At 40.4% G+C, this 14,405-nt stretch overlaps 1 protein-coding gene across 7 annotated transcripts in view; it reads right to left on the bottom strand.

The window, feature by feature from the left end:
• AUTS2 (activator of transcription and developmental regulator AUTS2) overlaps nucleotides 1-14,405 on the bottom strand; it is a 1,121,759-nt gene that overhangs the window by 608,969 nt on the left and 498,385 nt on the right. For all 7 annotated transcript variants that reach the window (XM_045461461.1, XM_045461460.1, XM_045461463.1 and 4 more), the window contains one exon: nucleotides 13,106-13,207. In XM_045461461.1, the coding sequence (XP_045317417.1) occupies nucleotides 13,106-13,207 (102 nt within the window). The remainder of the gene's footprint in view (nucleotides 1-13,105; nucleotides 13,208-14,405) is intronic.

The following is a 14,405-nucleotide window of genomic DNA, read 5'->3' as shown; positions in this document are numbered from 1 at the left end:
ACATCAAATTACTTATTTAATTTCATGCCTGGCGAAGCATTGTATAGCTACACGCAGAATCATTTCACTTCATTTGTTATGCTGTGTTTTCGTGGCGATTGGCTTGCCTTCCAACTGACAGCTTTAATTACGACATGAATTTGATTGCACTGCCGAGGAATTAACATAATGCAACAAAGCATTTAAGCACCCTGCCTTATACCGCCCCCCCACACACACACAAATACAGACAGACACATGAAAGAACATAGACACTGTATCCTCCCGTGCATTAAAAGCCCATTAGAGTTTCAGTATTTGCTAGAAAGCATACAGAACCTTATGGTCAGAGGATACTCACATTTGTCAACCCACTGTACTCACCTCTTTTTCTATAAGAAAAAAGTTGGGGGCATTAAGCTGTGTTTTGGGGACCTGGCAAAAAATTCTGTAAAAAAATCCTTCTAATCTTTACCCTTGCCAAACACCCATAGCATTGACATTTCTTCCCTGCCTACTCCCTTCTCCACCACATTTTTCTCGGCCAATTGCCAGCCCCCTTCAATCACTGGAGATTTTGAAAGAAATAACATCTCTGAAAGAGGTATCTTCTTGTCCATTACTACAACTTCAAGAATCTTGCTATGGCCTTGTATTCAGTGGGACACTATTCCTGGTCAACAATAAGACCTTCAGCGTCAGATAAAGATAACAGACATTCTGAGACCAGCCACAGGCACGAGTCAGGGTTTCACTGCCAGCTCATGACACACATCACATCCCTTAGGCCTTGCTATCCAGAAGGTCCACAAGAGTCTCGATCATATGCCTAATCCAAGTTTGTATCTCAATACAGATGCAAGTATTTGAGAGCATTAACCTTTCTCCCAAGTCAGAAATTCCATGAACACCTGGAACCATGGGCAAAAACAGACTATGCTACAAAAATGAAATAGATGTCTAGAAACAGCCTTCCTATGATTGAAATGCATTATGTTGGCTATTAATTTACAGATGTGCATTTAGGGATTGGCACCGATTCTCATATAGGAAAGAGACAGACACCAAGGTAAGGGCCTAGGAAAGCAAAGAAGTTGTGATGCCCTGACCACTGAACACTTGATAGAATCAAGCTGATTTCAACTTTCTGTGTTGCCCCAATCCATATCTAATGAGAAGGGGTCTTTCTTTTTTGTTTTGTTGGAGGGGGAAGGCAAACTCTCTCCAAACTATATAGCAAAAATTGTCATAGAATCGAGAAAAGGCAAGGAGTGAAAATGAGGCTTGAAAAACTAATGAGATGTTTTAAAAAAGAATGCAACAAACAAAACGTCCTTGGATTCAAAAGCATTCGAAATAATACCATACACCATGTTTAGGCAAATACATCTGTTGAATAATGAAAAAGCCTTCATTCTTATTTGTTTCAAATGGCAGAGATGCCAATTCATTCATATTTTCAAGACACAAGGCAGAAATGTTAGGTGTAGAGAGACTGAGCAAACAGAGTAAGAGAAAGTGTTTAGCAATGAGAGGACAAGGATGTGAGGAAATGCCAGCCCACTGGCTATCTGATATGTGATTTCCGGGCTCATTATCAGCCATCTCCTATTTCACATGGTCTTTTCATTTGGCTGGTTTTTTTTTTTCCAGGTTTGACCACACTGCTCCCGCAATCTGCAAATTACCCGCCTCGATCTCATTATGTTGCAAAGGAGAGCTTTCTTACAAACACACTCTGCCTCCATCTCCAAGCTACATGGGCTGCAGGAATAGTAATGGGATGCACAGTTGAAAGACATTTTCCAGGAGGTAGAACACTGCTGCTGACATTCAAGTGTGCAAGTGGATATTCATTAAACTCTCATTCTACTCTTCCTCACTGCTCCCCACCTGACTTTCTTTCCATCTCTGTCACTAAGCTATCATGGAAGGTACTCATTAAACTCATGAAGTTAACATTTCTGTTTTAACGGCTTACCTACAACAAGGGATTTCAAAATTGATTATCCATCCAAAAAAGATGTGCTCCATTTATTAGACATCTACACAGAAAGGCCATGGCTACTATTACAGCTCTCTGAGTATGGGATGGATGTGTACTCCACCTCTCAATGAGGATGTGTGCTCTGACCCTAGGGCTAATTTAAATAGAATATTTTAAAATTCTTCCACATCACCAATTGTGTCTGACATCCTTGCCTACCCACCTCCCTGTTATGCTTTTCTCTCTTGGGAGTAAAACACGGAGGATCATGGCTAAGTACATTTCTTGTGAAGGCCACAAAACAAGCTCATTCATGGATTTTCTGTAGCATTTTTAAAAACAATGACAATTATAAAAACTTGAAATCTTAATCCTAGGAAATGTGTCTCGGGGACAAGATTACTAATAGATGATGAAGACACAATATAAATTTGAATGGGAAATTACTACTAGGGGAATTCAAGGAAAAACAGGCCAAAAATTAAAATGAGAAATACTACATGATCCAAGAATTCCATCACCGTATTTACCCAAAGAAAATGAAAACACTAATTTGAAAAGAGATATATATAGATCCCTGTGTTTACTGCAGCATTATTCACAAAAGCCAAGATACAGAAGCACCCCAAGCCCATCCACAGATGAATAAAGAAGTGGTCTATCTGTCGATCTATATATCTATCTATAAAAGGAGTATTCTATCTATATAAAAGGAGTATTATTCAGCCATAAAAAAGAATGAGATCTTGCCATTTGGGACAACATGAATACACCTAAAAATATTATGCTAAGTGAAATAAGTCAGACAGGGAAAGACAAATACCATTATTATTTCACTGATGTGGAATCTAAAAAAAACAAAGCAAGTGAATAAACAAACAAGAAAACAGACTCTTAAATACAGAGAACTGGTGGTTGTCAGAGGAAAGGTGGATGGGGGTAAAATAAATAAAGGGGATCATGAGGTACAAACTTCCAGTTACAAAAAAACTAAGTCATGGAGGTGAAAAGCACAGCACAGGGAACACAGTCGATAAGACTGTAATGATGCACTATTGTAGTGAGGAATGCATGATGCACAGAATCATCGTATCAACCAGAAACTAACATAACAAACACTACACTAATTATATGTCAAAAAAATTCTACAGATAACAAAAGAAATAAACAAAAATAATAAAACTAGCTTTTCAACTAAGAAATTTTGTCATTTCATACCACAAAAGTTAAAAAAAACTAGTGGAAATTTCAGGGAACATGTGATATTTAGGGAAAGCATTTGTTTTTGTTTTCTTTTTTTGTTTGTCATCATTATTGTTATTGATTGCTTTTAGTTTTTAATAAATAATATATGTGATTTAAAAAAAATAGGGGGCAACAACTTGAAAAAAGCATTAGTTATGGAAATGGACCCTTTTAACTTCAATTTTCAACCCTCTGTTCCAACCCCCTTCACGTAGTCACTGGCTCTCATCTATACTCCTTGTCTTCTGGCTTCTTTACCTCTCTGCATTCTTGGTCTTATCTTTATCTGTTGTTTCATATAAAGGGCAAATAAACATTTTAAAGTAAAAATTAGAAAAACATACCTTTTAACATCTTCCAGTGCAAAAAAAAATGACTATCCTCAAAGTCACAGAGACTTTTTCTGACTGCACCCCAGCTGGGATAATGGTTTTTCCCCTGCTTTCAGACTTCAACTGAAACATGGACTCTTCCTGGGTCTCAAGCCTTTCAGCCTTTGGACTAGAATTACACCATCAGTTCTCCTGGTGATTAGGCCTTGGACTCAGACTGGAACTAACCAGTGACTCTTCTGGGTTTCCAGCCCACTGACTACAGACCTTCAGACTTATCAGCCTCCGTAGTCGTATATGATTATACACACTATTGGTTCTATTCCTCTTGAGAACCTTGACAATAAAACAACCTTACGTGGTACAGGTGCTGCCAAAGTTTGCACTAGAATGGCCTTATTTGGACAATGGGTCTTTGTAGACGGAATTAAGTTGGGGTCATACTAGATTAAGGTGGTCCTAAATCTAGTAACTGCTGTATTAACAAAGAGAAGAAAGGACACACAAAGCTACAAATTGAGCAGAAGGCTGTGTGAAGACAGAGGCAGGTACTGTACTGATACAATTATAAGTCAAGGAATGCCAGAGGCCACCAGAAGCTAGATGAGGAATGGAAGGGTCCTTCCTAGAGCTTTCAGAGGGATCATGGCCCTGCTGACACCCTTAATGTTGGAATTTTAGTCTCAAAAACTATGAGATAATAAATCTCCATTATTTTAAGCTACCAGCTTGTGGTCTTCAATTACAGTAGCCCAGGAGACTCATGCCATGCCTAGCCTCCTTACCATACACTAGAAGAGATCACGTGATCAACCCCTGCGTTCAGTCACTATATTCCAGCCGCACTGGCCTTATTTCTTTCCCTGAAACACGTCATGCTTGCTCTTGACTCAGGCCCTTGAGCCTATGGTTCCTGATGCCCAGGATGCTCTTCCCACAGATCTTCACAGGGCTACCTCTTTCAGGCTCTGGTTTAAACCAGAAAGGCCTACAGAAAGGCCTCATCCGATCACCTGGTTAAAACAGCAACACATGCCCTTCAGCCTCTCATCACTGTCTTGTTTACCTGGTAAAACATATTCTGTCAGAAACAGTTATGCTCACAGCTCACATGTCTGTTGTCTGCCTCCCCAAGAGAATGCAAGGCTCACAAGGACAGAGACTTCATCCTGTCCACTAGTCAACCTCAAGCGCACAGAACTATACGCAACCCAGTTAAAGTACCGGATGAAAATTTCTGGGCAGTCAAAATGCTGACACATCCAGGCAAACGCATGAATATATGGCTCTGGAATAGAAAAGGGCAGAAACAAACTGTCAGGGAAAAGGAAAATCTAACACAGATCTTAAAAAGAGAGAGAAGAGAAGAAACAGAACATCAAGAACACTTTACAGGCCTGGATTAGATCAGATTTTCTTCTTAACTAAGGGAAACTCATGGATGGTGTGGCCCCTGTCTGTTTCTTCCTTAATAAGAGTGAGCCAACCTAGGACAGAGTAAAACCTCAGTAAAAGTTTGGGGGGAAGGTGGGAAGAAAGGAGGCTGGGACACACGCTTGCACAAGTGAATGAATGACTGTGTGGTGGGACCCACAAACATGGGGAGTTTTGGGGTATCTCAAAAAGATGTAGAAAGAAGGGCCCCAATTATGATGTTAAATGGACTACATGGCCTCAGAACAATCAGATTAGACAACTGTTTAGCACAGTACTTACTACAATTCAATCTCTTTTCATGATTTTCTGAAACGTTTCAATTCCTTCAAGTATTGAGCCCTTCAAAAGTACTAAATATTGTTCTCCCTTCTCATAACTAAAAACCTGACCCAAAAACCATTCACAGAGAAAAGAGCCATATCCACATACTCATTTCAATAAAGCATTAAAGAAGTCTACTTGCATAGGATGGTGGGAAGAGTTTGCTAGAGAAAGTGACATTGGGGCTGGCAGAAGGAAAAGAGAAAAAAAAAAAAGATCCAAAAGAGAAAACAAAGGTAGGAAGATTTGAAAGTGCATACTATTTAAGAAAACAACAGTGGTTCAGAGGGACTAAGCCTAAGGTACAAAGATGGGGAAGGAGAGGGAGGGCAGGAAGATGAAGGGGAAGCTTCAGACTTCCTTGAGGGGCTCTGCAGACAATCCTCAGGGGTGTAGACTTTGTCTAAAATATCTTAAACAAGGCAGTTTAGTTGTGAGCTCTGATTCTTAGAAAAACAGCTCTGGAGGCAGTGCAGAGCACAGTACAGAGGAAACAGAGACGGGGTAGATGACACCAGTAAGAGGCCACAGGAATTCTCTGTGTGCCAAAGAGTAGGGCACCTGACGTATCAGCGGTGTCAATGAGAATATAATCATACCCAAATACCTCTTCACAAATACAGTCAGTAGATAAACGAAAGTGACCAAGGAGACAGGATAAGGAGATGGAGGAAGGGACTGAGCTTGACTCTGAGGATACGAGCTCTGGGATCCAATACCAGGACAGGGAAGCAAGAGGGATGGACGGTTCAGGTTGGAGATAAACAGGTAAGGTGACATGGGTAATAAGGGTTTTGTTTGGGAGGAAGAGTCCTGTTTGTCGTGACGGGAATAAGCAGGTCTTGTCAAATGGACACTTACAAGGAATTCAAATTTAAGAGGGCAGTAAGGCTATTAAGGGAAGTTCTAAATCTGATACAAAAGGATGATTCCAGAATGAGTATTTTTGAGCATGGTGGATGTGCCAAGAACTGTGCTACGTGATTCAAATAGCACAGTGCCAAGTGATCTGTAAAGGAGACCTACAGGGCGCTTGGGTGGCTGAGTCAGTTAAACCTCTGACTCCTGATTTCGGCTCAGGTCATGATCTTGGAGTTTGTGAGTTTGAGCCCCGCATCAGGCTCTGCACTGATGGTGCAGAACCTGCTTAGGATTCTCTTTCGCTGTCTCTCTCTGCCCTTCTTCTGCTCTTGCCCACACAAGCGCTCTCTCCCCTCTCAAAATAAATAAATAAACAATACAAAAATTAAAAAGTAACACAGGAGACCTACGAGGCAGGTCAAAGTATGCCCATTTCACAGAAACAGAAACCTAGACTGGGAAAGATCAAGTTCTTTGCTCAAGGTCACACAGAAAATAAGTAACTAAACTGCTCTTAAAACTTGGTGTGTTAGTAATGAATGCCCAGGATCATTTCATAATTTGAGGATTTGATTTACTAAATTTATAAGTAAATTTAGCCCCTAAATTCTGACAACTTCCTCAGTGACAAAACTCTGTGTAAGTCAGAAGCAATACTGTCCCCCTTGAACAACTCATCATGCATATTTATATACTCAATTATTCCCCTTAACTTTTTCCTTAGTGACTACCCTCAACAAGTTACTGTGTCTCCTTGATGTGGACAATCTGAGAGTCCTCGTAGACAATTATTCCCTTCTGGAAATACAGTTTGGGAATACGTAATTTAGAAAAGCCAAGCACATTTGGTTTTGAAGCTTTACCCATGAGTCAAATCCTCCAGCCACACTGCAATTCTTTATTCTTTCTCTTTTTTGCCTGTCCAATTCAAAATAACTAAGCTGGAATAATATAATATCTTCATTAGTTGCACTTGGGAGTGAGTCTCAATTGCCAAAGCTTCTAAAAATAACTGAAATGCAGGAAAGACAGGGGAATTTTTATCTCAGCTGAAAAACCAGGCGTGGGCATGATGGACTCACAGGGACCAGATACGTTCTCGCACCTTAAGCAGCAGCAACAACAACAACAACAACGACAAAACCAGACAAAATGTATGAGAAGAGGGATTTTAGAAACTGGGCAGTAGGCATGGCAAGACAGTGATCTTCGAGACGAGGGAAGCAGATGAGATGACCCTAAAAACTGCCCCAGCTTAATGCCTGGAGAGAGTTTTGATGCCACAGTAGGGCAACTGAGAGGTGGCCCAGGTAGAGCCCAGAAGTAGCCCAAGTTGAGAAGACAGAGCTGGAGGAAGCCAAGGCAGCTGTAATTTGCAAAGCGGAAGATGGTAGAGAAGAGACCTTCACAGGGACGGAAACGTGGAAGCTGCGAAAAGGTCCCCTCTGGTCTTTGCCTGAATACCTACCAGCACATCTGCTGGAGAAAAGCACCCCAAACGAGGGGAACAACCACTGGAGAGGAGCAGGCAAACAATCCCCAGGGCTCACATAGGGCAGAAAATGGTATTTCCACCAGCTGTCAGGGTTCGGAAAAAATCACGTAATGCATCAGGAATCAGGCAGAGTATTCAGTACTGGGGAAATAATTAGCCTTAGCCTAAAGGCTGCTCTGGTTCCCCCCAGGAAAACATAAAAGCAAACCTCAGAAAAATCAAACTATTTCCAAGTGACATAACTGCATCCCAGAATAAAGCTCAAGAAAATTTACAGGAACCTATAATATCCAGCAACCAACAAAGAGAAATTCACAATGTCTGGCATCCAAAAAAACAAAAACAAAAACAAAAAACCTGTCAAGCATGCAAAGGAGACAGAAAATAACAATTCATAATGGGGAGAAAAACCAACCAACAGTGGCAGACATGGAAATGACACAGATTGGTAGACTAAGGGCCTTAGAACAGTTAATAACTACTTTCCACATGTTCAAGAAAGCACAAGCACGGGAAGGAGAGCCATCGTAAACGAAAACAAGACTAAGCATGGTCTTTCAGTCCCTCTCCTCATTGTCTGATAGTTACTGAAGTAATTAGTTACTAATGCCCTTTTAAGAAAGACTAGGGGTATCTTCATTCTTGAAAATATTGTGTGGGTAGGTGCTGCCTTGGTTCCAAAAGAATCACTTTGTGGCTTGACTTCCTTGGCAAAGGTTTTCATCTCTGCAAATTTTAGATGCCAATGGGCCTGACGTAAGAATCTGCAACCTCAGAACTGCTCACGCAAAGCAAGTAAGTGGCTGGAGGTTTTGGAAGATCTCGTTAAAGGCCAACTACTTTTTTTCCTTTTCCTTTTCTCTGTCATTTATCCTTTCATATCTTGATACTGTTGTTGCAAAAGGTAGGAATTTTAAAAATTAATAAGTCACATGAGCTCAAAGTATTGCACAGACTGGATCCACATAAGATTTTCAGGATTGTTACAGCCCTCATTTTTTTTTTTTTTTTACATTATTTTATTGTGGTAAAAAAAAAAAAATATATATATATACACACACACACACACACACACACACACACACACACACACACACAACATAAAGTTTGACATTTTAGCCATTTTTAAGTGTATAATTTGGGCATTAATTACATTCACATTGCTGTGAATGTATCCAAAAACTATTTTATCACCCTAAACAAAAACTTTGTAACCGTTCACCCATAGCTCCCAATCCCTCACTTTCCCCAACTCCAGTGACTGGTCCCTCCCTGTTAATGTCCTTTCTGCTTTCTGTCTCTAGGAATCTGCATATTCTAGGTCCCTTAAATAAGTGGAATCATACAATACTAGCTTCTTTCACTTAATATAATGCTTTCAAGGTTCTGGATCATGCATGAGAACTTAACTCCTTTTTTATGACTAAATAATATTCCACTTTTCATATATGGACACATATATGGCCACTTTTCATTTATCCATCCATCTACTGACAGACAGGTGGGTTGTTTCTACTTTTGATTATTGTGAATAATGCTGCAATAAAAATAGGCACATAAATATCTCTCTGAGCAACTATTTTCAATTTGATTGGATATATACCTAATAGTGGAACTGGTGGGACATATGGTAATTTTATATTTCATTATTTAAGAAATTGCCAAGCTGTTTTCCATGGTGGATGTACCATTTTCCATTCACACCATCACATGTAAGGGTTCTAATTTCTCTATATCCCTGCCAACACTTATTCCCCCCCCCCAACCTTTTTTATTATAATTATCCTGGCAGATGTAAATGGATATCTCATTATGGCTTTGACTTGTATTTCCCTGATGACTGTGATGACGACAATCTTTCATGTGTTTGCTGGCCATTTGTATATCTTTTCTGCAAATGTCTCTTCAAGTCCTTTTCCCATTTTATTTATTTGTTTGTTTTTTTGTTTTTGAGAGAGACAGAATGTGAGTGGGGGAGGGGCAGAAAGAGAGGGAGACACAGAATCCGAAGCAGGTCCCAGGCTCCAAGCCATCAGCCCAGAGCCCAACGCGGGGCTCGAACTCACAAGCTGTGAGATCATGACTCGAGCTGAAGTCGGTCACTCAACCGACTGAGCCACCCAGGCGCCCCCCCTTTCCCATTTCTAAATATTAAACACTTACCAGTTATATGATTTGCAAATATTTTCTCCCATTCTATAGGGCTTTTTTTCACTTTCTTGATAATGCCCTTTGAGATGCACAAATGGTTTTGGTTTGGATGAAGTCCAATTTTCCTATTTTCTCTTTTGTTGCTCATGGTTTTGGGGCTATATCTAAGAATCCACTGCCAAATTCAAAATCATGAGATTGACCCACATTTGCTTCTAAGAGTTTCATGATTTCAGTTCTTATACATAGGCTACTGACCCATCTTGAGTTAATGTGTGTACATGCTGTGATGCAGGGGTCCAAATTTATAATTTTATGCCTTTGCACCAGGAAATCTAGTTGTCCTGGCATCATCTGTTCAAGAGAAAATATCCTCCCACCTGAATGGTCTGAACACTCATATCAAAAATCAGTTGGATATAGATGTATAGGCTTGTTTTTGGAGTCTCAATTCTATTATTCCATTGGTTTATATGTCTATTCTGATGGCAGTATCATACCGTTTTGATTACTGTAGCTTTGCTGATAGTTTTAAAATTGGTTAAGTGTGAGTCTCCCAGCTTTGTTCTTCTTTTCCAAGATTGTGTTGACTACTAAGGTTTCATGCCATTCCACATTAAATCTGAGTATCTGCTTTCGGGGCGCCTGGGTGGCGCAGTCGGTTAAGCGTCCAACTTCAGCCAGGTCACGATCTCGCGGTCCATGAGTTCGAGCCCCGCGTCAGGCTCTGGGCTGATGGCTCAGAGCCTGGAGCCTGTTTCCGATTCTGTGTCTCCCTCTCTCTGTGCCCCTCCCCCGTTCATGCTCTGTCTCTCTCTGTCCCAAAAATAAATAAACGTTGAAAAAAAAAAATTTAAATCTGAGTATCTGCTTTCTCCTGTTTGCAAAAAAAGGATACTGGAATTTTCAGAGGAATTGCCCAGAATCTGTACGTTGCTCTGGGTAGGATTGACATCTCAATGATATTAAGTCTTCCTAACCATAAATGCAGGATATCTCTTGCATATTTCTTTTTATGTAATGAAAAGTGAATTCAAAGCAACCAGTCAAAAGATCTCAATGACTGCACAATACTGTACTCCTGTCCCCTGACTTAACATGGTTTTCATTTCTCTACTCTGTGATGAAGTTATGATTAACTGGAATAATCCTGGCAAAATTTCCAGGGTTAGTAAGATCTCATATTAAAATCAAAACAGGGGGCACCTTCACTGAGCATGGAGTCTGCTTCAGATATTCTCTCTCTGTCTCTCTCTGTGTCTCCCCACCTCCTTCCGCCCCTCCCTCCCCCTCTGCCCCTCTCCCCTACTTGCGTGCTCTCTCTCAAATTAAAAAAAAAAAAAAGATTCTCTCTCTCTCTGCCCCTCTGCCCTGCTTGCACATGCATGTGCTCTTTAAAATAAAATTTAAAAATTAAATCTCAGAGGAGCTACGTAAGTATTGAGTATTGTTAACAACTTAGTATTTCTTACTGTATTGAATACTTAAACTGTATTCAACTAAGTATTTCTTACTTAGTATTTCTTACTGTTATGGTTTTATTATTATAATTTATAGTTCCATCACAAAGTTAATGAAATATAAAAACACACAAAGAAATATTCTTATACACAGACATACTCACACAGCAAAAGACTGAGTTAGTATTAGTTGTATAATGGATATTAAACCTTATTAGAAGAATGGGATGCAATTAATTACAATTAAGACATTAAGAGTACCAAAGAAATAATTATACTTTGTTTATTCCACTTATTTCTTTCCAGAAGTCAATGTTCTCTATATCAACTCTCGCTCTAAATCTCTCAAATTTTCCTGAGAGGTGGAGGAAGATGGCTGTGTCCTGAGAGGGTCTACCTTGGATGATGGAGAAATGGATGGGAGACGATTACAGGAATGATGCAAAGTTGTGCAGTGCTCTCTAATCTTTTATGCTGAGGAACACCCCTTAGTTAAAGTTTTGAGCACACTCCTAAAATACATGTGTTTATAAATTATATACTTGAACTACTCCCACCTCATTAAATTAAGTATTAGGAAAGTTTAATTTCCTTTGTTTTTAGACACAAAATAAATAAGTTCTAATATGTTTTTTTCTTGCAACACACTGGATCATCTTGTACACCATGATGAAGACAACTGCTTTAGAGTATTAAAAAAAAGAGGGGCGTTCTGGGTGGCTCAGTCGGTTAAGTGACCGACTTTGGCTTAGGTCATGGTCTTGCAGCTTGGGGGTTTGATCACGCATTGGGCTCTGGGGTCTGTGCTGACAGCATGAAGCCTGGAGCCTGCTTTGGATTCTGTGTCTCCCTCTCTCTCTGCCCCTCCCTCGCTCACTCATGCTTGCTCGCTCTCTCTCTCTCTCTAAGTATCAAAAACATTAAAAAAAAACTGTTCAAAAATCATTTAAAAAAAGGAAGACAAAGGCCAAAAGGTTTCTGCTCCTTATTATATGTCCTAATTCTGCTTATTCTTCTTAAAACTCAGAGACTCTGAATTTCTGTCTCTTTCTTGAGAGTACTATCTCACTTAATCTGTGAATGTTCCTTTGTTGTTACTACTAATAAAAACTTCTCCCTGAATGGTCATTTTATAAGAAAGCTTCCAAGTGTTGCTTTCAGGGGTAAAGATGGGTCAAGAATCTTGTCATGTGACATGTTAGGATAGAAGAAAAGAGAGCCCAGAGGATCAGGTGCTCTCGGATGGTGGCAAAGGGGAATCTGCCCTGTTGGCAGGTAGGAGGCTGGAGAGTGGGAGGAGGCAGGTCTAGGGGGGTGACAGAGCCCTCAGGAGGTACAGTGTGTTATCACAACGATTTTTCCTTTGCAAATCAGTCAGGAAATAAAACTCCTTCTCTTGCCAAGTAGGTGGGTGGTTAGCCATCCTCTCTAACAGGAATCAAATGACAGACAGGGACGTTTACCAATGTCACGGGCAAAGATATTACAAAAAGCCCAAAGTTAAATGATGTCATCTTCCAGTGGTAGCAGTGCTGGACTACTTTTTTCATTTGCAACATTGACACTGAAAATATTACCACTTCCCCTTGTAATCTCTTATTCCTAAGGCCACAAGTACTCCCGCCCACCTAACAAGTAGTAAAGCACATTTTAGGTCAAACTAGAAAACAGAAGGAAAGTATCTCGCCAGGCTCCAACACGATGCCAGACAGGGTGGACTGTACTGTGTGCATAGACAAAGTGACAGGAAGGGATGGTGGTGCTGGGAAACTGAGACTTGACCCAGGGGATGTGTGGTCTGGTGGTTTTGTTTGATTTTTTCTTCTTCCCCACTTACATCACTGAGCCTTTCCCGGGAGCTGCTCCTGTGGAAGCCCTTGGATTCTCCGCTGGCGCTTTCACTGTCACTGTCCCTGCAGCTGTTCTGGCCTGGCTTCAGCTAAAGGCAAAAGAAAAGAGGAGAAAGAACAAAGTCAGTGGTCTCCTCACACAACTGTTCTTCAGGTCTTGTCAAAGTGAACAACTTAAGGTCCTGCATTTGAACATTCTTCTCAGCTTCTGAGTAGTGCCAGGCAAGCGGACGCAGGAAGAAACACAGAGAGCAGACTAAGCAAAACATATACCATAAAATGTCAACGTAAATCTGAGTGAATAAGCCTAAACACACACACGCACGTGCGCGCGCACACACACACACACACACACACACACACCCTGAAAAAAAAATCTAACAAAGGTTCATGAATCTTGGAAATTAATCCTCCCTCTGATTTTTCCTCTATTCCACTGGGGCATTTTTGTCAATAATATAAAGACCAAACACAATGAATTAAAGCCAGATTACACCAACTCTGGGGGCCCGCCTTATTTCCCCTGTCCTCCTCTGAAGAAAGAATACAACAAAGCAGAGCAAAAGACAATGTCTTCTTCTAGGAGAAAATGATGAGATGCTCTATGTTATTGTTCAACCACCAAGAAGACAATGATCCTGATTTCTGAGACAACACTGTGGAGGTCCCCTGTCAGATATTTAAGAGTACCAAATTAAGACCTACAGCTTAAGGATATTAGCCAGCACTCATTCAACAAATATGTATTGAGTGTGGCATCTAGGCCTGGTAGTAAGAGCTGAAAATATGATGCTAAACCAAAAAACAAAACAAAACAAAACAAAACAAAACAAAACAAAACAACGATAAAAAGTCTCTAATCTTATGAAGCTTACATATTGGCAGTTTCTACACATTTACCCAGCTCTGATATTCCACTGAAATGAATAAACACACAGAACTGCAAACCATTAGTCTATATGGGACTATGAGTCCCCCACATATGGACCATTAGTCTATGATGCTATCATCAGCAACCACCTTTGGAGAGACCCCAAGCAATCTGATGCAGGTTATAACATACAGCCCTTTCACAATGTTCTTAATCTCGCAAGTGAAAGACGGCGAGACAAGCAAATATAATAACACAAGGAAACACATGCTAAATGTAACACCAAAAAGAAGGAAGAAAGGTAACCTCTGAAGCCTTGGATTTTCAAAGTGGATTGAGCTCATACGGCTGAGAGGAGAGGGGAAGATACTCTTGACAGGAGAAAGACAGAAAGCAAAGGCAGGGAAAGCAACATG

Source organism: Leopardus geoffroyi, chromosome E3 (genome assembly GCF_018350155.1).
Source record: "Leopardus geoffroyi isolate Oge1 chromosome E3, O.geoffroyi_Oge1_pat1.0, whole genome shotgun sequence".
Lineage (NCBI taxonomy): Eukaryota > Metazoa > Chordata > Mammalia > Carnivora > Felidae > Leopardus > Leopardus geoffroyi.
Note: the sequence above shows the minus strand (reverse complement) of the source record. Positions and strands in the feature narration are given on the sequence as shown.